General features: G+C 36.4%; 2 protein-coding genes across 4 annotated transcripts; one reads left to right on the top strand and one right to left on the bottom strand.

Moving 5' to 3' along the window:
- Nucleotides 1-12944: 12944 nt before the first annotated feature.
- On the bottom strand, nt 12945-20967 carry LOC123660316. The gene is made up of 4 exons (XM_045595417.1): nt 20718-20967; nt 20270-20401; nt 19721-19850; nt 12945-13130 (listed from the first exon to the last, which is right to left on the bottom strand). The coding sequence occupies exons 1-4, from the start codon at nt 20845-20847 to the stop codon at nt 13028-13030; spliced, it is 495 nt and encodes a 164-aa protein (XP_045451373.1). The 5' UTR covers nt 20848-20967; the 3' UTR covers nt 12945-13027.
- LOC123660317 lies at nt 14597-19013 on the top strand. Of its 3 annotated transcripts, none has more exons than XM_045595421.1 (2): nt 14597-14673; nt 18511-19013. In XM_045595421.1, exons 1-2 carry the CDS (start codon nt 14643-14645, stop codon nt 18891-18893), a joined length of 414 nt encoding a protein of 137 aa, XP_045451377.1. In that variant the 5' UTR covers nt 14597-14642; the 3' UTR covers nt 18894-19013. The 3 variants fall into 3 exon arrangements, with proteins under 3 accessions (XP_045451377.1, XP_045451375.1, XP_045451376.1); XM_045595419.1 differs by having other exon boundaries at nt 14636-14673; nt 18487-19013; XM_045595420.1 differs by having other exon boundaries at nt 14636-14673; nt 18493-19013.
- Nucleotides 20968-21050: the final 83 nt, after the last annotated feature.

Consider the following 21050-nt stretch of genomic DNA (forward strand, 5'->3'; position numbering starts at 1 on the left):
GCTTGATAGAAGCGTGGCCTGTATTGTTCACGCAGTCCCCCATTGTTCAGTTCGTCACCGACCGCTAACCAAACTATTTTTTATTAAATAAATCAATATTTTTTAGGTTATTTATTTTAATGTTCACTAATTAAATTATATATGCGCCATTTTATTATAAATTTATTGCGGTACACATAATACTTGAAAGGTGTAAATAAATAAATAGCTGCGGCCTTAATTACTTCCACGTCCATTCCAAGTACTTCGCCAGGCAACACCAAGTGATAATAGCCTACAGGTGCCCATTGCAAAGCAAGGCCCATCATAGACAATTGTGTACTGGAGCCTTAACAAATTTAAAGAGTACTAATTAAACATACTTATTTTTAATAGCATTATTTGCCTCTAAAAATCTACTCTGAATGAGATAGTAATCTCAGCTACTAGTTGTCTTCTATGTAAGCCACTCTAAATACAACTTAGCATGGTGGTTATTTTTTTAGCATAGAGCAACACGGAGGGGAGTAGCCTTTGCGTCTGCTACCGATACAAAACTTTCTGTCATTTTTTGCGGGGGGAAATTACACACATGCACACTTTATCTAATTCCCACACAAAAATAATCGTCTGTCACTACGAAACTCACACATACTAAATTAAAATCACACTTACATTTTTCACACACACATAGATACATTCTGTGTCATTACAGTATAATGACACGCCGCAACTACACTGACAAGTTGCCTACAGCCGTGGTTGTAACAACTGTCGATATCCATTATCGATAAATTCAAGTACTCGGTTAGGGAAATAAGGTTTTTAAAATGATACAAAGGTAAGATGTTATTATAAAAATAGACTTAATTTATTATATACTACAAATCAAACATCTTCATGTAAAATAAACGATTATAAAGAGTAAAGATTTGATTGTTTGTTTGTTAGCATTGAATAGGCTCCGAAACTACTGGACCGATTCAAAAAATTATTTCACCGTTGAGAAGCTACACTATCCTTGAGCGACATAGGTTATACTATATTTTCAAAAATATTAGGGATCCTTACTAAAACTCCAATAATGTAACCCAGGGGATAAAAAAATAACCTAAAAAATTCCTTACATTGCGTACGCTGCAAAAACTAATGATAATAGAAATACATAATGTAGTAAGACTTTGTACAACACATCATTATCTACAATAATTGTATTTGCTCGCAAACGAAAACAAAACTGACTTCAATTACATCGACAAGTAATACAATATACATAATATATACGCGTTATCAAAGGTTACTCAAAATGTTGTTATCAGATCTCGATGAAATTTAAACGCGACCACGTGATAAACACCAGCTTTCTGTTAAATTAAAAATCATCAAAATCGGTTCACCCAGTCAAAAGTTCTGAAGTAACATACATAAAAAAATACAGTTAGATTGAGAACCTCCCCTTTTTGGAAGTCAGTTAAAAAGTGTCGCGACAGCCTATGTCTAACTATTATAATTATGTCACAATACGTTGTTGTGCCAAACAATGCTAGTCTACAATAAACGATTTAAAGTTAACATACATTTTGAGGAGTTGATGATGTACACGGTGATGTCAACGAATCGGGAGTAGGGAGCGTAACACTAATGGCATCATAAGATGATAGCTTGTCATCTGCTAGATTGAATGATTTGTTGATGACTCTGAAAGGATGGACATTGTTAATTTTCAAAGTTGATAAATCTAAGCTTCATTTCACTACTATGACTAAGGTGAACCATATCTTGATTACCTTGTACATGAGACAAAAAAACAGTGTGGCGTTAGTGTTGGTTTGGTGCCCTCGACTAATCCTTCTATTGTTCGCCAACACTTGAAAGTTAGTGGTATTTATTTATTTATTTGACATATGACATATCATGACTAGCCCGTTGGCGCAGTTTGTAGTGACCCTGCTTTCTGCTCCGAGGGTTGTAGGTTCGATTCCCACCCCGAGTCTGTCAATATAAATATTTATTTATATATTTATATATGTATTATTTATAAGTATGTTTATCGAAAAAAAAATATGTAGCTATATACCAGTCGGCTGTAACCTATAACACAAGCATTAAGTTGATTACTTTAGGAACAGACGACCGTGTATGTATTGTGTAAATATTTATTTATTATTTATTTATTATTTATTATATACTTTATTGCACTCAAAAAATAGATATAAAACATAAAATAATAGAAAGGTTTATGGCAAAGGTGGACTTATCTCTGAAAGAGATTTCTTCCAGACTCCAGTCAACCCATGGTCATGAGTAAGTGTTTCATATAGCGAGGCAAACAGTGCAGGAAGTATTCATTAAGAAGAAAAAAAAATATAAAAAAAAAACACCAAAGAAAAAATAAATAAAATAAAAGATAATAATATTTATATATATATACAAAAATGTAACATACTACATAATTGTATTGATATGATCTGAACAAATTACACTATTTTTTGTGGGCGTCCAGGTTAATCTGTTATTACCATTTTTTTCCATGTATCCCTTAAATTTGGATTTTAAGAAAACCTGCCAAATTTTTATATAAAACATTATGGTGGAAATTCACATTAAGTAATTCTAGTAAAATGTATTAATATACGTAATATAGTAATTGTCATAATACGTGTATTATATTTAATTTAATGCAATTTTATTATATAACTATGTTTATTAAAAAAAGCTAGCAATATAATATTTTAAATAAATCAAAATCTCAAAAATGTCTGTCTCCTCTTTTGCCTTTGCCGTTTTTATCGATAACCATCTACAAACAAACCGGTAACAACACTATCGCTCGGCGACAGTGACTTCTCGAAAATAGACTCCGATCAGTCGCTCGACGGATCCGCATATTGTATGCGGGCGAGCGGCCTGTGTTGGTAAACAAATCGAGTCAACACGAACGATAATATTTGTAATTTTTAAGTTTAAAAAAGGTTTAAAAGATGCATACAAGTAATAATGTGATTAAAAAATACTTACGTATGAAAGGTAACGCCATGTTTTAGTAAATTTGACGTGGCAAATCTTTTTTTGCAGCAAAAAACAGAACAATTTGGCATTTTTTGAACGACGTTGATTCAATCGCGCAACTAGATTTAGTCTAGTGATCAGTGCGGCTGCAACTAGTTTTATTGTTTGCATATGGCCATTTAGCCTTATACCTTGACAGAGGGGAACGCCTGTACATGGCTACTCCCCTCCGTGTTGCTCTTTGTTTTTTAGCATTTGAATTTGTAGCATGCATTCAAGCAATAAACTTCTAAAATATTATTATATGATATTATTAAAATGTAATTCATCCCACATTAATTGATGTTAAAATTTAGCTAAAATTCCCATCAAATAGTAAATTATGGCCACTAATATTACCCAGAAACTATTGAGGCAGATAAAATAAAATACTTTATTTTTGACAAATTAATTTGTGTATTGAAATATCGTTGCGTGACGTCTCCGGCGCTTCGAAAGGTGCAGCCTCTTCACCCTTGCGTAACGCTTCCCTGCGCAGCTCCGGCTCACCCGGGTGTCTGTGTTTTGTTACAGCGGGCGGGAGCTGCTCTCCTTCCGCGCCCTCGCGCCTCTGGCTTCTAAAGAACACTCTAGGTGTAGGGCAAAAAAGACTACGTGGAGTAGGGGTAAGCTGATTCCGTTCTGTGACCATTTTGAGGCATAAGTCAATGTCCGTTAGATTCCTCCCAAATAAAAAAATAAATTGTCAATTGCGTTATTGCGAGTTGTATGGTGGAAAGTTATTTAATTAAAGATGAAACAATTGTAATACGAATGCACGAACCAAACGAACGACTATAAACAAATACACGTGACTAACTCGTCGTCGGTACATGAATTGCTCTCTGATTGGTGCAAAATGTTATAATAAACTTGCGGACCCGGCAGACGTTGTACTGCCCGGAAAACAGCTACCAAATTTGATTGCTTACGTACCGATAGCAGCGCCACCTACTGGGTCCGATTGAGAGCTTATGAAATTTGATAAAAATTGGTTCAGTAGTTTCGGAGTTGCATACCGATAGTAACGCTAACTACCAGGTCAAATTAAGTTTATCTGGTTTCAAACAGAGTTTATACATCGTGACACGAAATGAACGGCTTGACCGATTCTCATAAAATTTTGTGTGCATATCGGGTAGGTCTGAGAATCGAACAATATCTATTTTTCATACCCCTAACTTATAAGGGGGGGGGGGGGGAAGCCCCCTTAGGGCTTATAACATATATGGCGAAACAACGTTTATGTGGTCAGCTTTACAAACTTTATCACAAAAAATTCGAGTACACTATTTTTTATTTTTAAGTATTTGAAAAAAAGAATCAGTTGTGGCTACAAAATTTTTGCAATGCGCCATAGCAAGGCCGATTATCTAAGATTATTTCCAGAGAAAATCAATCCGTTATTATTGAATTTGCAGCCGTAGTGCCCAAAAATCCTTTTAAATTCATAAAAATCTGATTAATTTTGTAACACGGCAGTATACAATACTACGGATATAGCTTATTTATCAGTCACCAACCATGTTTCTCAGGACTTATTAATCTTATTATTGGATGTCGTATTGTTGATGTTAGACTTTTAACAATGCGCATATCAGCATAGAACATTACAGCTCTGCAAACTATTAAAGTAATATAATTATAATCAATTAGAAGAGACGCCGCGTTGGCGCAACGCTCATGGATTGCACGCCATGGATTGTGCCTGTTGTTCTGGCAGTTGCGGGTTCGATGATCCCGCACATGACAAACATTTGTATTGGCCATACATGTGTTTGCCGTGGTCTAGGTGTTTGTGCAGTCCTTGTGGTTCTGCCCACCGTGCCTCGGAGAGCACGTTAAGCCGTCGGTCCCGGTTGTTATCATGTACCTGATAGCAATTGTTACTCATAGTAGGGAATATATCCGCTAACCCGCATTGGAGCAGCGTGGTGGATTAAGCTCTGATCCTTCTCCTACATGGAAAAAGAGGCCTATGCCAGTATTGGGATATTACAAGGCTGAAGCGAGAAGAGAAGGCTACGGTGCCTTCTCATTGTGGAACGCTTTTGTTTTGTTGTGAACTATGAAACTAAGTGTTCCAATAAGGTGTAGCGTCATCGTCTAATCTCTTTGCTATTTTTATTGATTCAATGGGTCTAATGATTTGATTTTTTTAAATTTAACTAAACACACCGGCATATTTAGCGGAACAAAAAAAAAGGTCCATAATTTAAAAAAATGTGGTTTTATTTTAAAATCTACTTACTACACTTCTTTTGTTATTTAAAGTTTCATTTGTTTTTCTTAAAATGAGATCACATTAAGAACAGATTTTGCGAGTAAAGGCTATTTGTGAAAAATGGTACATTTTTGCACTTTTCATGTAACCGGGAAAAGTGAAAATTAATATTAAAATAACATTTAATTAAATTATAAAAATGTTGATTAATGTCTCGTATTTCCTCTACGTGCTCTTATTAAAGTTTCTACCCGTCTAGGCGTACTGAGAATGATATTATCGATGGTCTCCTGGGATAGTCTCCGCCATTCCTCAACTAGGGCGATTCGCAGTTCACCCACGTTGACAGGAGCTGGAATTCTGGACTTAACTTTTCTTTTTAGCAAGTCCCAAACGTGCTCTATTAGGTTTATATCTGTTGATCTCGCCGGCCACCCCATAACAGTGATATTCATATCATTAAGATAAGCTTGAGTTACCCGAGCGGTATGCGGCCGAGCATTATCCTGCATAAAAACAAAATCGTCACCGATAAATGGGGCAAACGGTACGACATTTTCTTCTAAAACTTCTCTGATATAGCGGTCTGCAGCCAGACTCCCTCTGTCAATCACTACCAGTTCTGTGCGAGCTCTCAAACAAATGCCCACCCAAACCATTATTGATCCACCACCGTATGCAACTGTAGTTTCAAAATTTGTCTGAATGTATCGTTCTCCTTTGCGTCTGTATATTCTTTGCCTGCCATCAATTTGATTTAAGAGAATTCTGCACTCAGCACTAAACAATACCTTACTCCATTGGTACGCGTTCCAAAGTCGATGTTCCTGAGCAAAAACGATCATCCCTACTCGAAGTGCATCTTTTTCTGCCTTGTCCTGCTCTTCTCACATAAGTACCGGTCTCCCTGAATCGTTGGATACTGCGATAGATCGTTGAAACTGGTCGACGAAGATCTCTGGATATCACTCTGTAGGTTTGACCATTTCTTCGCATTTCGAGTGCCCTGGCAATCTCCGTTGGGGCTCAGTCAGGCATAATTCAGCCCTCAACTCCAAAAAGATAAGCGATTAAAAAAAACTAACAAAAATCAGTATCTCAATGAAATATTAAATCAAACTCAGAAGGAAGAAATACTCGAAGTTCGCTCCAGATAAGGTGTATTTGAATAAAATTAAAACAATTGCATAAAATGTGATGTTCAGTTGTATTCTTAATTTGAAAATATTTCTTTTTAAATTAAATGACGTATAAACCAGCCAGCAACCTTATATGATACTGATATCAAACCTTTATTTTATGTTCCGCTAAATATGCCGGTGTGTGTAGCTGCCCGTACAGACTTCGTTCTGTCAAAAGTTAATAGTAAAAATTAAATAAATAAATTTTTGTTTTTAATTTTTTTTTTATTATTAAAACCTTCCGTGGGCTTAAATTTTTATACATAACTAGCTGACCACGCCAAAGATTTGTCATATATGCTATAAACCCTCTTAATCCCCCCATATAACTTACGGGTCTGAAAAATAGATGTTAGCCGATTCTCATACATTGGAGAGGGATCCCTGGGGAAGACCGTACAAAGTGGTCATGACTCACCTGAAAAGCCAGCCAATGCCGCCACCTACGTGTCCACAACTCTTAAAGAAGATCGTGACCGCGCTGTTCCCACAGCAACAGGAATTTATCTGATAGCTCAGGGTGAACTGCGGGACATTCCACGTGTAACGGAGAAAGAACTGATGGAGGCTTGCAATCGTGTAGGAAATGATAGAGCGCCGGGATTGGACGGTATCCTTAATATTGCTTTAACAAACAACAGCTATAAAAGCAGCGCCAGCATTATTTCTGGGCGTCTACGACACATGCCTTATGAAAAGGACTTTTCCTCGGAAGTGGAAACAGCAACGACTAGTGCTTCTCCCTAAGAGGAAAAGGCCGCCGGAAGAACCGTCATCATACCATACTTTGTATGTTAGATACAGCCGGTACGATATTCGAGCGTATAGTACATCAAAGAATAGAAGCAGTTGTCGATCCGCTTTTGGCCGACAACCAGTATGGGTTTCGGAAGATCGGACGCGATCAAGCTGGTAGTTGACACGGCCAAGGAGGCAATCGCAGGTACCAGATGGAAGGGTGGCACGAAGAAGTATTGCCTGGTAGCCGCATTAGATATCAGAAACGCTTTCAACTCTGCCAACTGGGACTTCATTATGCGAGCCCTCGAAGAAAAAAGTGTCCCAGGATATCTTCGCAGAATCGTAGCAAGCTACTTCACGACTAGAGTCCTAAGATACGACACGAAGGACGGCCCAAGAGAGTATCGTATCACTGGAGGTGTGCCGCAGGGTTCGGTTCTTGGCTCACTGCTGTGGAACGTCATGTATGACGGGCTCCTGAGACTACCGTTTCCAAGAAGCGTCAAACTTGTAGCGTATGCAGACAACGTAGCCGTAGTGATCGTCGCCAAACACCTTGATGAGATGAACCATATGTTGGGTATCACCTTCGAGCAAATTGACCGGTGGATGGAGTCAATGAACCTGCAACTAGCAAAACAGAAGACTGAAGCTGTTCTAATCACCAGCAGAAAAGTGGTGGAAACGATTACGCTGAAAGTCGGCGAGCAAGAAATCACATCGCAACCTTATATCCGATATCTGGGAGTGATGGTTGATGCCCGACTCAACTTACAGTAACTTACTTAGCAACAAGTCGAACACGTGAGTGCCAAAGCATCGACACTGGTTGCTAGCCTGGTACGGCTGATGCCTAACATCGGAGGCCCAAAGCAGAGTAGGAGGCTACTAATGGTCACATCAGTGCTCACATATGGGGTATCCATTTGGGCGGAAGCACTAGACACCCAGGAGTCATGGAGAAAGGCTGGACCGGTGTACCGTCGGGGCGCCTTACGAGTGGCCAGTGCCTTCCGCACAGTTTCAGAGGAAGCAGTGTCTGTCATCTCCGGAACTTTACCCCTTAAAGTTCTAGTCGAGGAAAGACGAACCCTATACCAACAGAAGAGGTCAACCACACTGAGCGCTGAGGAGCTCAGAACTGAAGAGCGGCGGAACAGCATAACCCGATGGCAACAACAATGGGATGCCGCAGTAAAGGGTAGGTGGACGCACCGTCTCATACCGAGTATCGACATTTGGCTGAACCGGAGTCATGGCGAGGTCAACTACTACCTTACACAGATGTTATCGGGACATGGCTGCTTTCGGGCTTACCTCCATCGCTTCAAACACGATGATTCTCCGGATCTTGCCTGGGAGTCATTGAAGATGCGGAGCACGTTTTCTTTATGTGTCCGCGGTACAACCCTCAGCGTGATAAACTGGATAGTATCCTCGGCTGGAGAATCCAACCAGAGACTGTAGTGGAGGCAATGTTGTCCACCGAGGCTGCTTGGAACGCTATAAGTACGTTTGTTACAGAGGTCCTCACCGACTTGCGTTCCATAGAAAGAGAGAGAGCAAAAGACAGTAGCTAAAAAGAGATATAAGATCTTACGTACCCGAAGAAAGAGCGGCAGCTGGTTTCTCCCCCTGCGAAGTAATGCCTAACGGCGGTACCGCAGGGATCAGAGGCTGGAGAGCAAGGGGGTTTTTTAGTGGGTGGAAATCCCACACTACCGACCACCATCTCTCACGGCGTAGTCTTTGAAAGATTTTTTCCTCCTCACGCAAGAAAAAAAAATATACATACAGACATACATACATGCATACATACATACATGCATACATACATACATACATACATAATACTTAATAAGCTGACGTCAATAATAATCAAAACACAATTACAGTGTTTATTGAGTTCACTAAATTAGTTTAAATTTTGGCTAAGAAGAACCCGTTAACTTGCCTCTTAAATGAGTCACGTGAAGGAGCTTTATCGCACGTTATCGTTTTTCTATTCTCTACTAGGACGAGTGGACTTGGACTATTTATTTATTTATTTATTTATTTAACAATTTATGTACACTAGGAAAGCAAAAGGAAATAGCTCTTATAAACAATGCTGGTACAAAGGCACTACTTATCCCATGATGGAATCTCTTCCAGTAGTCCTGCTACAGGAAACTTATAAAACAGTCGCAAAATTAGCGTGTACAATCTAAACATATAGATAATAAAAATATAATATAAATACATAATTATACAATATATAAATAAATACATAATAATTTATACACACGTAGATACAAATAATACGATACTTATACATACACGCATACACATATACGATACATAATATAATACATACGATAATAAATTCCAATACGCATAAGGACACTTAATTAAATCGATTTTAGACTAGGATTGATTAAGGTAGAATTTTCTCACTCTTTTCTTAAATAGCGATAGTGTTTTGCAATCGCGAATTTCATATGGTAGGGAATTCCAAAGTCTAACGGAATGTACAGTAAAGGAGTAAGAATAAAAATCGGTACGGTGGGTGGGCATCTGAAGAAGAGAACGTTTAAGTGATCTGCACGGAGAATCATCGTCGTGAGAGAAAGAAAAGCGGTCCCGTAGATACGAAGGAGAACGAGGATTAAAAAGAGTCTTAAAAAGGAAACAAAGTATTCTAAAATTTCTACGATGGCGAATAGGTAGCCATTGAAGCTGTTTACGAAAGTGACTTACATGATCATATTTTTTTAAGCCGAAAATGAAACGCAAGCATAAATTTTGTAGTCGCTCAAGTCTGTTAAGCAATTCTTCGGTGGTATCTAAGCAAGTGACATCGGCGTAATCAATGATCGGATGTATGAGAGTTTGCACAAGAGAAACTTTAGTCTTGAAGGGTAAAAAATTTTGTAGTGCTTTTAGAGAATGGAGCGAAAAGTATACCTTACGACTGATCTCATTGATATAAGCATCCCAGTTAAGATTGGAGTCAAAAACAACACCTAAGTTCTTAGCCGAGTCGGAAAAAGTAATAGGAACGCCGTCGACGGTAATAGGGGGTAGTTCAGCTATATCAAGTCGAGAGCGAATGCGTTTACTACCTACGATTAATGCTTTAGTCTTTCCCGGGTTAACAGTAAGACCGAAACTATCAGCCCATTCAGTAATACGCCTTAGATCATCATTGATGGAGATAATAGCAGACGCGACATCATGTAACTTACAATGGCGATAAATTTGCAGATCATCAGCATATAAGTGGTATTTGGAAGATATGACCTTAGTGATCGAGTCAATAAAAACTGAAAAAAGAAGAGGGTAAAGTACGCCACCTTGGGGAACTCCCACAGTAAGGTTACACCAGTTGGAATACGATGTATTTACTTGAACACGCTGTGAACGATTCCGAAGATAAGATTCAAACCACGCTAACGCGGATAAAGAAGTATTGATAGATTTTAGTACGCCAAGAAGGATACTACATTACTAAAATCAATAAGTATAAGGATTGTAAGCGATTTGTTCTCCATGGCTAAGCGAATATCATCAGTTACGTTGATAAGAGCCGAAGTTGTGCTATGGCCTGGACGAAAGCCAGATTGATGTGAATTGAGAAGATCATTAGAGTATAAAAAGAAAGAGAACTGCTTGCGGACAATGCATTCAAAAACTTTTGAGAGAGTAGGCAATATGGAAATAGGTCGGAAATTAGCTAAAGAAGAAGGATTGGTAACTTTAGGCAAAGGAATAACATTCACTTGTTTCCAGGCTTTCGGAAAGGTACTAGTGGTAAGAGAGTAGTTAAAAATATGGTTAAGAATCGGTACTAAGAATGGAAGAATCAGCGTAATCATTTTCAAACATAACTTGTCATTGCCAGCGGCCTGCGATGAAATTGAAAGGACTGCAGTTTTAATATCTGAATCAGTTATAGGTGTAAAGGAGAAAGGAGTATTGGACAATGGTAATTCTGATAAATATTTTAGAGTGCCTTTTTTGACGTTAGAACACAGTCTCGTAGGAGAATGGGAAAAAAAATTGTTGAGAGCATCTAAGTCAAAATCGCTAGGTGAAAGGGTAGGTGATTTACCGATACCCACGGACTTAAGAAATTTCCACACGTTTGAAGTACTTCTATTTTGGAGAGAAGAGTGAAAATATTGACGTTTGGCGGCACGACAAAGACGGTTGCATCGATTACGAAGAGTTTTGAATTTTTGGAGATTACTTCCGGAAGGACAAATTTTGAATTTCCTTTTAGCGCGATCTCTTAATGCCATTTGCTCCTTGATAGTATCGGAAAGCCAGGGAGCGGGATTATGCTTGACTTTGGTTCTTTTAAGTGGTGCATGTCGATCATAAAGGTCTAAAATCTTCGCATTAAGGCTTTTAACTTTTTCGTCGATACTGATGCCACTCAATACATCAGACCAATCAATATTCGAAGCATCACTTTCCAGCGCCTCCTGGTTAATATTCTTGTAGCTACGTCGAAAGATTACTTGAGGTATACGTTTACGAGGGGGACGCACACGATAGGACAGGAAAAGTAGATCGTGATAAGAAAATGAAGCGGAAAGTTGGCCATGAACTGGAACATTATCAGTTGAAGATACAATCATTAAATCTAACAGAGAAGGGGTGCAATCAGGAAAATGATGAGTCGCAGCAGTGGGTAAGAGATGAAGATTGTAAGATGATAGTAAGGCACGTAGTTTACGAGCACGAAGGTTATCTTTCATTAGACAAGTGTTGAAATCACCCATTATAATGACATGCTGGTAAATGGTGCGGTAATTGTTAAGGATAGTATCAAATCCATTAAAATAATCAATATTGAGATTCGGGCAATAAAAGACTGTAAGTAATAGTTTGCTATGGTGTAAAAATAATTCAACAGCTAGGTGTTCAGCTGATTCTGAATAAGTTGAAGGAGACGTGTCGACGACCGTATACTTAATTTCAGAACGAAGATAGATAGCCACCCCTCCGCCCCCCTTATCAACTCTGTCATTGCGAATCAGTACATATCCTGGTATTGCGAATTGCTTAGATAGGAGAGATGGTTTTAAAAATGATTCTGAAATTAAGATCGCATCAATAGAATCACTACTGAAGGATGCCAGTATATCTGAATAATGGCTGGGAACACTTTGTGCATTAATATGCACTACATTTAGAAAAGAGCGATAATCACAGAATACCGACGATAGTTGATCACATAATGTATAAGGCGAAGAAAATATACTGTTTACACTTTTAAAACTGCTGGATGAAGAACATGAGAAAAAACTATCATCAAGATCGTATATATAATTAGTATCCATATATAACGTATTGGGACGAATAATATATGATTAACAACACGTAAAATTAAATATAATAAATATACAATAAGAATAATAAATAAAAAATATACTTTATTACAACTCAAAGCACAACAGTAATGTAATAACTCACCACTCCTGCAAGAGAGGATAAAATAAAACACATTAAAAATAATTACCTAAAATAAACTAAGATCAGCACCAGATGGAAAAAGCATTAATTATACTCAAAACAAATTTACAATAACAAAAAATATATATATATATATATATATATATATATATATATATATATATATATATATATATATATATATATATATATATAATATATATAATATATATAAAGAGAAAAGTTACTATTGTGGACTATATTGTGGTTGCTGGATTAATTATTTAAAAAAATTACTAACTTAACTTTGGTAAATGAAAGTGTCAAAGTCACCCTTATAACATATATTTTCCTTAACATGAAATTTGAAAAGTTAGTGATTTATATGAATGTGTTAGTATTGAATACAATATCATTGAGATTGTGAAGCATTAAAGGATGCCCAGACGTTATCAAGATTAGCGGTCGGTAAGGTAATGGTAGTTTCATTTTTGATCGGGGAATTGACAGCAGACCTGAAATATAAAATGAATTCCATTTAAAATAAATGAACTTAATTTATAATACTTATTAATGGATTTCCGTAGTACATTGCTTCAAATATGTTTTTTTACTTGTAGGGATTGTTACTGATAGATAATATTTAAAAATTGACTCAATTATTGCGTCTCCGTTCTCTAAGTGTATCCTATTCCTATTAAAAGCATTTTTATAACGGTCATAACCTCGTCTTGCCCATAGTTCTTTTTAAATCACAAAATATACTTCACACGTCCTGCCCAAGCTTACAAAAGTGAAAGGTCGTATTTAGACGTGAGGCGTATTTATTGGACCAGATAAAAATAACAGGTATTTGAAAGTAACAAATAACAACTGTTATTCTGAATTTGAAATAACTGTTATCTAAAATAACATTAAATAACACATACATAAATATCAAATACTATTGTTATTTGTTACCGCAACTGTTATTAGCAGTCTGTTATTTCTCGAAATCTTATAACATTTCTTATCACACTCTAGCTCCTTAGTATCGCGCCTTGCAAAATAGAGAAACACCTAGTATTTTATATTTACAATTATTTTTTTATTTACAAGTATTTTAATAGCTAAACATTGTTAAATAAAATATGTGTGTCACTCGCTTGAAATTATACTGTGTAGGTATCCAAACGTTAGCTCATCCCGGTTTGACATGATTTGTCAATAACCTTGTAAATTCAACTTTACGACATGAGAAATAAGAATGATATTCAGTTGTGATTATGATTGATAATGTTTAATTTTTGAAATTCCCTCTTTATTAAAATTTCATAATCGAACGAATTACAAAGCGTTTTGAATTTTGGAAGTGATAGGTGAAATTTTAAGATTCTTGTATTCCTTGTTTTTTAAATTAGTTTAATAGTTAGTTAGTGTTGTTAGTTAGTAATATTTAGTTAGTGTTTATATTCATTGTATGTATAGTTTAGATTTCGATTAAAAATAGTGTATAGTTAGTTTGTTTTCATATTATTTGTTAGGACTTAGGTTTAGGTGTAAATTTTTTAACTATTTAGGCATAAAAATGTCTTTCAATAAAAAAGTGAGTGAATCATCGAAATCGGTCTACCCAGTGAAAAGTTCTGAGGTAATACATTAAAAAAAATACAATCGAATTGAGAACCTCCTCCTTTTTTGGAAGTCGGTTTATGAAGGGAATTGTTTAGTTTACAATTTACAAGAACAAAATTCGTTATCCGCATAAACTTAAATAACAGAGTGTTATTTTATAACAGGTATTGATATCTGTTATTTTTTTCATAACAGTAACAGATATAACAGGTAACATGTTTCACTTGTTATAACCCACGTCTAGACTCGTATTTCTGCCCAGTGTCATTTATAAATGACAAATTCGAATTTCGCGCATATTATTCTCGATTGCCTCTTTATTGCAATTTTACTACATGGTTGGATTGTTGTCAATGACGGAGCATCCATTTTGGATTACATAGACAAAATACCTTACGTTAGTATCAGTCCACATGGTCAAGATGGAAGGTCGTCCACGTAGAGGTAAGATTTATCCATTTTTTTTCAGTGTAATCATAGATTTTTAGTGAGCAATAACTTTTTAAATCTTGAGTTTAATAGTTACATAACCCAAGTAAGGTAATGGCGCCTATGTTGGACGCGGACCAGTCATGGACATTTTTTGAATTGACCTCCAAAATTAAGCAAACGCGATTTTTTTTTCTTCAAATATCAAAACCGATCAGTTGTACTAATATTTTAGCTGTCATACCAACTGTTTTTGATAGCCAACGGACATTTTGATTGCAGCCACAACGGTTGTTAGTTACGCGGTGTCATTTGGTGTCGGCAATCGTAATTTGTTATAAGAAGTTCACAAAATCGTACCACTGTTTCCTCATCAGCATTAGAAAACAAAATTCACAGGACAAACCAGTTTATAAACACCTTGGAATCAGAAATACAAAGCTTTTTTACAAATGAAAAATTGAAGTTATTCACCAGACTGTACTGTATACCGAGCTAACGTCGAGGACCTGCTTCCGAATAAAGATCTATCGTTATATATAATTTGGGCTAAAACAAATACTATTTGGATGAAAATTTACCTCAAACTATTTCCGCAACTATCACGGAGCGGTTTTCGAATATTGTCTCGATATATTAAACTGATATTAATAATAATGTTCGATTGTTATTATTCAAATAACATAGCACAGTTAATAACGAATACTTTGTCCTTTACTTGATCATATTTCCATAATTAGCCGTTCATAATTCGGGGTCCTACACTGGATTATTATTGTCCATTGATGGTTGTTCATAATTAACACGTGGTTCAATAAGTCCCGAGACTAAGTACTAAAAAAAGGTCTTTTTTATAAAATTAATTTTTATTCATCAACATAGTCTCCTCCAAGAGCGATACAGTCCCTCCAACGCTTTTCTAACTTTTATATCCCATGTGTGTAGAACGATTTGTCTTTGGCTTCAAAATAAGCCTCCGTTGCTGCGATAACTTCACTATTTGAGTCAAATTTCTTACCCTGAAGCATTTTTTTGAGGTCTGCAAACAGCCAGTAATCGCTGGGGGCCAAGTCTGGCGAATAAGGGGGATGAGGAAGCAATTCGAAGCCCAATTCGTTAATTTTGCGCGTTGTCCTGGTGAAACACCACTTTCTTTTTGTTCATGTGAGGCCGTTTATCCGCAATTTCGTACTTCAATCGCTCCAATAAGCACATGTGATAGTCACTATTTATATTTTGCCCCTTTTCAAGGTAGTCGATGAAAAGTATTCCATGCGCATCCCAAAATATAGATGCCATAACCTTACCGGCCGATTTCTGAGTCTTTGGACGCTTCGGGCGGCTTTCACCAGCCGCTCTCCACTCCGCTGCCTGCCGATTGGATTTCGGAGTGAAATGGTATATCCAGGTTTCATCCATTGTTACATACCGAAGTAAAAAATCCTTTTTACTATGATTCATCAGCGCCAAAAATCGCTCTGAATCATTGATACGTTGTTCCTTTTGATTAGTTGTAAGCAAACGCGGCACCCACTTAGAAAAAAGCTTTTTCATGGCCAAATTTTTATGTAAAATAGTGAAAACACTACCAGCTGAAATCTTCACTATCTCGGCTATCTCTCGCACTTTTACCTTCCGATCTTCCAATACGATTTTGAGGACTTGGTTAATATTTTGTTGAGTCACTGCTTCATTTGGACGACCTGAGCGTTCCCCATCATTGGTGTCCATGCGACCGCGTTTGAAGTCGGCATACCACCGACAAATGGTTGCTTTAGAGGGAGCTGATCCTGCATAACATTTTATAAGCCATTGCTGTGCTTCAACGGTATTTTTTCCCATTAAAAAACAATGTTTTATCAACACGCGAAACTCGTTTTTTTCCATTGCATCGAAATTACAACCGTAGCGTCACTTAAATGTTTCAAAATCAATAATTTTATTGTTCCATTTTTAAAAATTTGACACATATTCTTGTATTGATAGCCAGTACTTTTTAAAAATCAAAAGAGTTTTTAATATATGCGCCATTTCCAGGTTAGTCTCGGGACTTATTGAACGATCTAGTAGATAATGTCCATAATTGGGGGTCCTACACTGGATTATTACAGTCCATTAATGGTGTCTAAGTAAGAGTGTTTTTTATCTTAAGTATTTTATTGTACTGAATACTAAACTGAAATTAAATATTGAATACTAATTGAGAAAAGAGCTTTTCGTTTACCTCCAAATCCCAAACAATGTAAATTGAAAAATAAAGAAATTACAAAGCAAAAATAAAAAAATATCGCTTATACTGTCCATGACTGGTGTCGTTACCTTACGTAATATTTTAGTAGTTTCTTTTTAAACATTTTGAATATCATATCAAAAATTGACCGCTCCAGCGGGGTTCGAACCCGCGTCTCCGACTTACCGTGTCGGCGCTCTAGCCAATTAAGCTATGGAACGATGCACCCGCTCGAGCTAAATTTTCGATATGATAATTTTTAATTTCGGTTTAAGCGAACCGTGGCGCCGTCTATAGTGAGCTCTTTACAGAAACCCGTAACTATTCAAAGTTTCATATTACAATGAAAATCTTTGACAGGAGACGACACCGTGCTATTTTTAATATCTAAGATTTTTTTTTTATTTTTGTGTTACCCACATTAGGAATTCTAAACATTTTGAATATCATATCAAAAATTGACCGCTCCAGCGGGGTTCGAACCCGCGTCTCCGACTTACCGTGTCGGCGCTCTAGCCAATTAAGCTATGGAACGATGCACCCGCTCGAGCGAAATTTTCGATATGATAATTTTTAATTTCGGTTTAAGCGAACCGTGGCGCCGTCTATAGTGAGCTCTTTACAGAAACCCGTAACTATTCAAAGTTTCATATTACAATGAAAATCTTTGACAGGAGACGACACCGTGCTATTTTTAATATCTAAGATTTTATTTTTTATTTTTGTGTTACCCACATTAGGAATTCTAAACATTTTGAATATCATATCAAAAATTGACCGCTCCAGCGGGGTTCGAACCCGCGTCTCCGACTTACCGTGTCGGCGCTCTAGCCAATTAAGCTATGGAACGATGCACCCGCTCGAGCGAAATTTTCGATATGATAATTTTTAATTTCGGTTTAAGCGAACCGTGGCGCCGTCTATAGTGAGCTCTTTACAGAAACCCGTAACTATTCAAAGTTTCATATTACAATGAAAATCTTTGACAGGAGACGACACCGTGCTATTTTTAATATCTAAGATTTTTTTTTTTTTTTTGTGTTACCCACATTAGGAATTCTAAACATTTTGAATATCATATCAAAAATTGACCGCTCCAGCGGGGTTCGAACCCGCGTCTCCGACTTACCGTGTCGGCGCTCTAGCCAATTAAGCCATGGAACGATGCACCCGCTCGAGCGAAATTTTCGATATGATAATTTTTAATTTCGGTTTAAGCGAACCGTGGCGCCGTCTATAGTGAGCTCTTTACAGAAACCCGTAACTATTCAAAGTTTCATATTACAATGAAAATCTGCAGCGGGTGCATCGTTCCATAGCTTAATTGGCTAGAGCGCCGACACGGTAAGTCGGAGACGCGGGTTCGAACCCCGCTGGAGCGGTCAATTTTTGATATGATATTCAAAATGTTTAGAATTCCTAATGTGGGTAACACAAAAATAAAAAAAAATCTTAGTTTCTTTTTATTTTAATTTTTTTACAAATTAAAAATTGTATTATGTCCTTTTAAAATCCCATCGGGTACATTTAGTTCATAATACTTGTTATTGTTATAGACTTGAGGGACACTGATATTGAAAGTTTACTAGATAATTCAGACATAGGTGACTTCATACCTTCAGATGATGACTGTGGAGATCCAGAATATAATCTAGCACGGGAAAGACAATCGGTAAGCGACAGCGATTCCTCGGAATCTGAAGAAGAAGTTAACTATTCGACTGAAAGAGGGAGAAGTGACTGCGGAATAGCAGTACGAGGATCGTCTGCAGGTCGGTCTCGTGAACGAGGAAGGTCAGTAGTCAGTGTGCCGTCGTCGTCAAGATCCCTTAAAAAAGTATGGTTGGAACAGCAATTTCAAACAAAAACACTCAATATATTAGAGCCGTCTTATGTGCCAAATGATACCGAACAATATTCTAAAGTTAATTATTTGAAGCAGTACTTTGATGAGGAATTGTATACAATTTTCGTGGAAAAGACAAAAGAATTATTTAGAATTTAAGGAGAAGGCTGTGATTAGATTTATTATATGAGTACTATGATGGATCTCTGTGAAGACTGTGTGGCGACATCTATCGCGCGAAATACGAACGACTACAAACTACGTAATTAGAGAAAACTAACGTATGCTACATCGCGCTATCAGAGTTTTCAAAGTGATTAAGTATATATACAAGATCCCGACAACAACCGTTGGGCCAGTAGCCCACCAGACTAAACATCACGTCTGGTTGGAGGATCCTCCCTTTTCGATGGCGGACGTGATTCTTCACACCATGTTCCTCTCACATTCCCTAAAACTGAATTATTAAATTCAATAAAAGTTTAATTATATTTATCTTACAAAGTTTTATTTTAATGTACCCAATGTTCTCTAAAATTGACAAAAAGCATATATAGGATTGCCCAATGTCCTTTTAAAAGAACAAAAGATATCGACCTAATTCCCACAAGAATCAGTAAACCACAGTGCCCTTGTATCCCAAAAAAATAATAAATAAAATATTTCACGTGAAGTTGCAAAAATCATCGAAAGTTATTCTGGGCAGGAACGCTTAGAAATATATTGTCCTTTAGGAATGACAATGGGCATATTTAGCAAGTTAGAAATTAAGCGCCTGGGCAGGACGAGGTTAATTGTAATTCTGATTTCGTACTGATCGATCTAAAAATTTATAATAGTCTTGTACACGCACTGTGCTTACTGAATTAATAATAACTTCGAACATTCATTATGAAGTAAGGAAAACAGATTTTAGATGATTAGTTTAACTTTTTATTTTTATTTTTCCTCAAGTAATGTACCTATTTATAAACGAATTTACTCACTGCTGCAATTCCGCATTGAAGGGAATAGCGTCATTGATTTTCTTGACATTATGTGGGGAATAGCGATTGTAGAAACCCCAGATGCTGTTCATCAGCTTGCTGTTGTATTTTAATGGAGAAAGTTCCATAACTGAAAATAACAACAATATTAGTTATTTGCATGTGTTTTGATAGATGAGATCCAAACCTAAAGTACGTAAATTTTATATTTTCTATATTCTGTTAATAAAATTTGCAAGTAATGTCTCTAGTGCTAGTTCTAAATATTACTAGGTACTTTGTAAAAATTCATATCCTAAATAAGTATGGAATTTTTTGTGAAATTAATTTTTTTTATTATTATTTCAGCGAACGTAAACGTAAATATTTTTTTTTTTTTGTTACCGTTATCATCTTTAGCCGTGACATGAACTTATGTGACATCAGTAGAACTTGTTTTGTTCTTCCAACTTCTTCGATCACCTCTCGTTAATTTTCGATAATACTTTTTGATAAGCATTTTTAATGTCATAATTATTGGTATTTTATAAATTTGAATAAGTATCTTACGTTTAGTATTAAAGTATTTAGGTGGATCCGCTCCTGTCTTTAAGTTTGAAACTTTCATATTGTGCTGCGTTTCGCGAATCCGACCCGCAGAAAATGCTGATGGTGGTATTGAAGCCATATTCCCTTGACACGCTGGAAATATTAAAAATATATGTTTAGAACCATGTCATAAAACTTAATAAACGCGTAGATAGACAGAAATAATTATATTTTATTAAAACCTTGTTCGTAACGAGATATTTATTAAACGCCCGATAAAATGTATGTATTTACAAAATTCGAACATTTTTTAATGTAGCTGAATTATTATTTCAAAGTTCTCAAACATATAGTACCTGTTTAATTGTGGTGTTAACAATTTTTATCTCACATAATACGAATTATTTAATCTAAATATAATATTTTATGTACCTATATGTATAAAAATAAATTGATAATTGTTACTTACTCTTGCACACTTTAAAGAAAATGGACTTTAGTATATCAGTTTTAAAGATTTCAATCTTCACAAGGCGTAAGATATGGCCCTTGAAGTAATAGGTGGAAGAGAGCAAATAATTAATGTCAGATAACACCATGAAAACTTTTAATCTAAAAATTAGAAGAATGAAAACAAAAGGCAGTCGCCGCAGAACAAAGATCACAGAGACAAGTGGAGCGATACAAGTTCGAGATACCACTGCTCAAAATGGCTGCGATGTAGTGACCCCCTCAGTGTTATCGCCGTCTAGCATTACAATAGGTCATTTTAAGATAACGTCAAATTTACGTACATATAGTG

The sequence above is a fragment of the Melitaea cinxia genome, chromosome 15 (assembly GCF_905220565.1).
Source record: "Melitaea cinxia chromosome 15, ilMelCinx1.1, whole genome shotgun sequence".
In the NCBI taxonomy this organism is placed as follows: Eukaryota; Metazoa; Arthropoda; class Insecta; order Lepidoptera; family Nymphalidae; genus Melitaea; species Melitaea cinxia.

Excerpts from the sequence above, each read along its gene's own strand:
- LOC123660316 (XM_045595417.1), bottom strand. The coding sequence starts at position 20,847 with ATGGTGTTATCTGACATTAATTATTTGCTCTCTTCCACCTATTACTTC. Across the intron at positions 20,402-20,717 it reads TTTCTTTAAAGTGTGCAAGA|CGTGTCAAGGGAATATGGCT; the intron begins GTAAGTAACAAT and ends TAATATTTCCAG. Across the intron at positions 13,131-19,720 it reads TTCAATGCGGAATTGCAGCA|GTCTGCTGTCAATTCCCCGA; the intron begins GTGAGTAAATTC and ends TTTATATTTCAG.
- LOC123660317 (XM_045595419.1), top strand. The coding sequence starts at position 14,643 with ATGGTCAAGATGGAAGGTCGTCCACGTAGAG. Across the intron at positions 14,674-18,486 it reads GGAAGGTCGTCCACGTAGAG|ACATAGGTGACTTCATACCT; the intron begins GTAAGATTTATC and ends TAGATAATTCAG.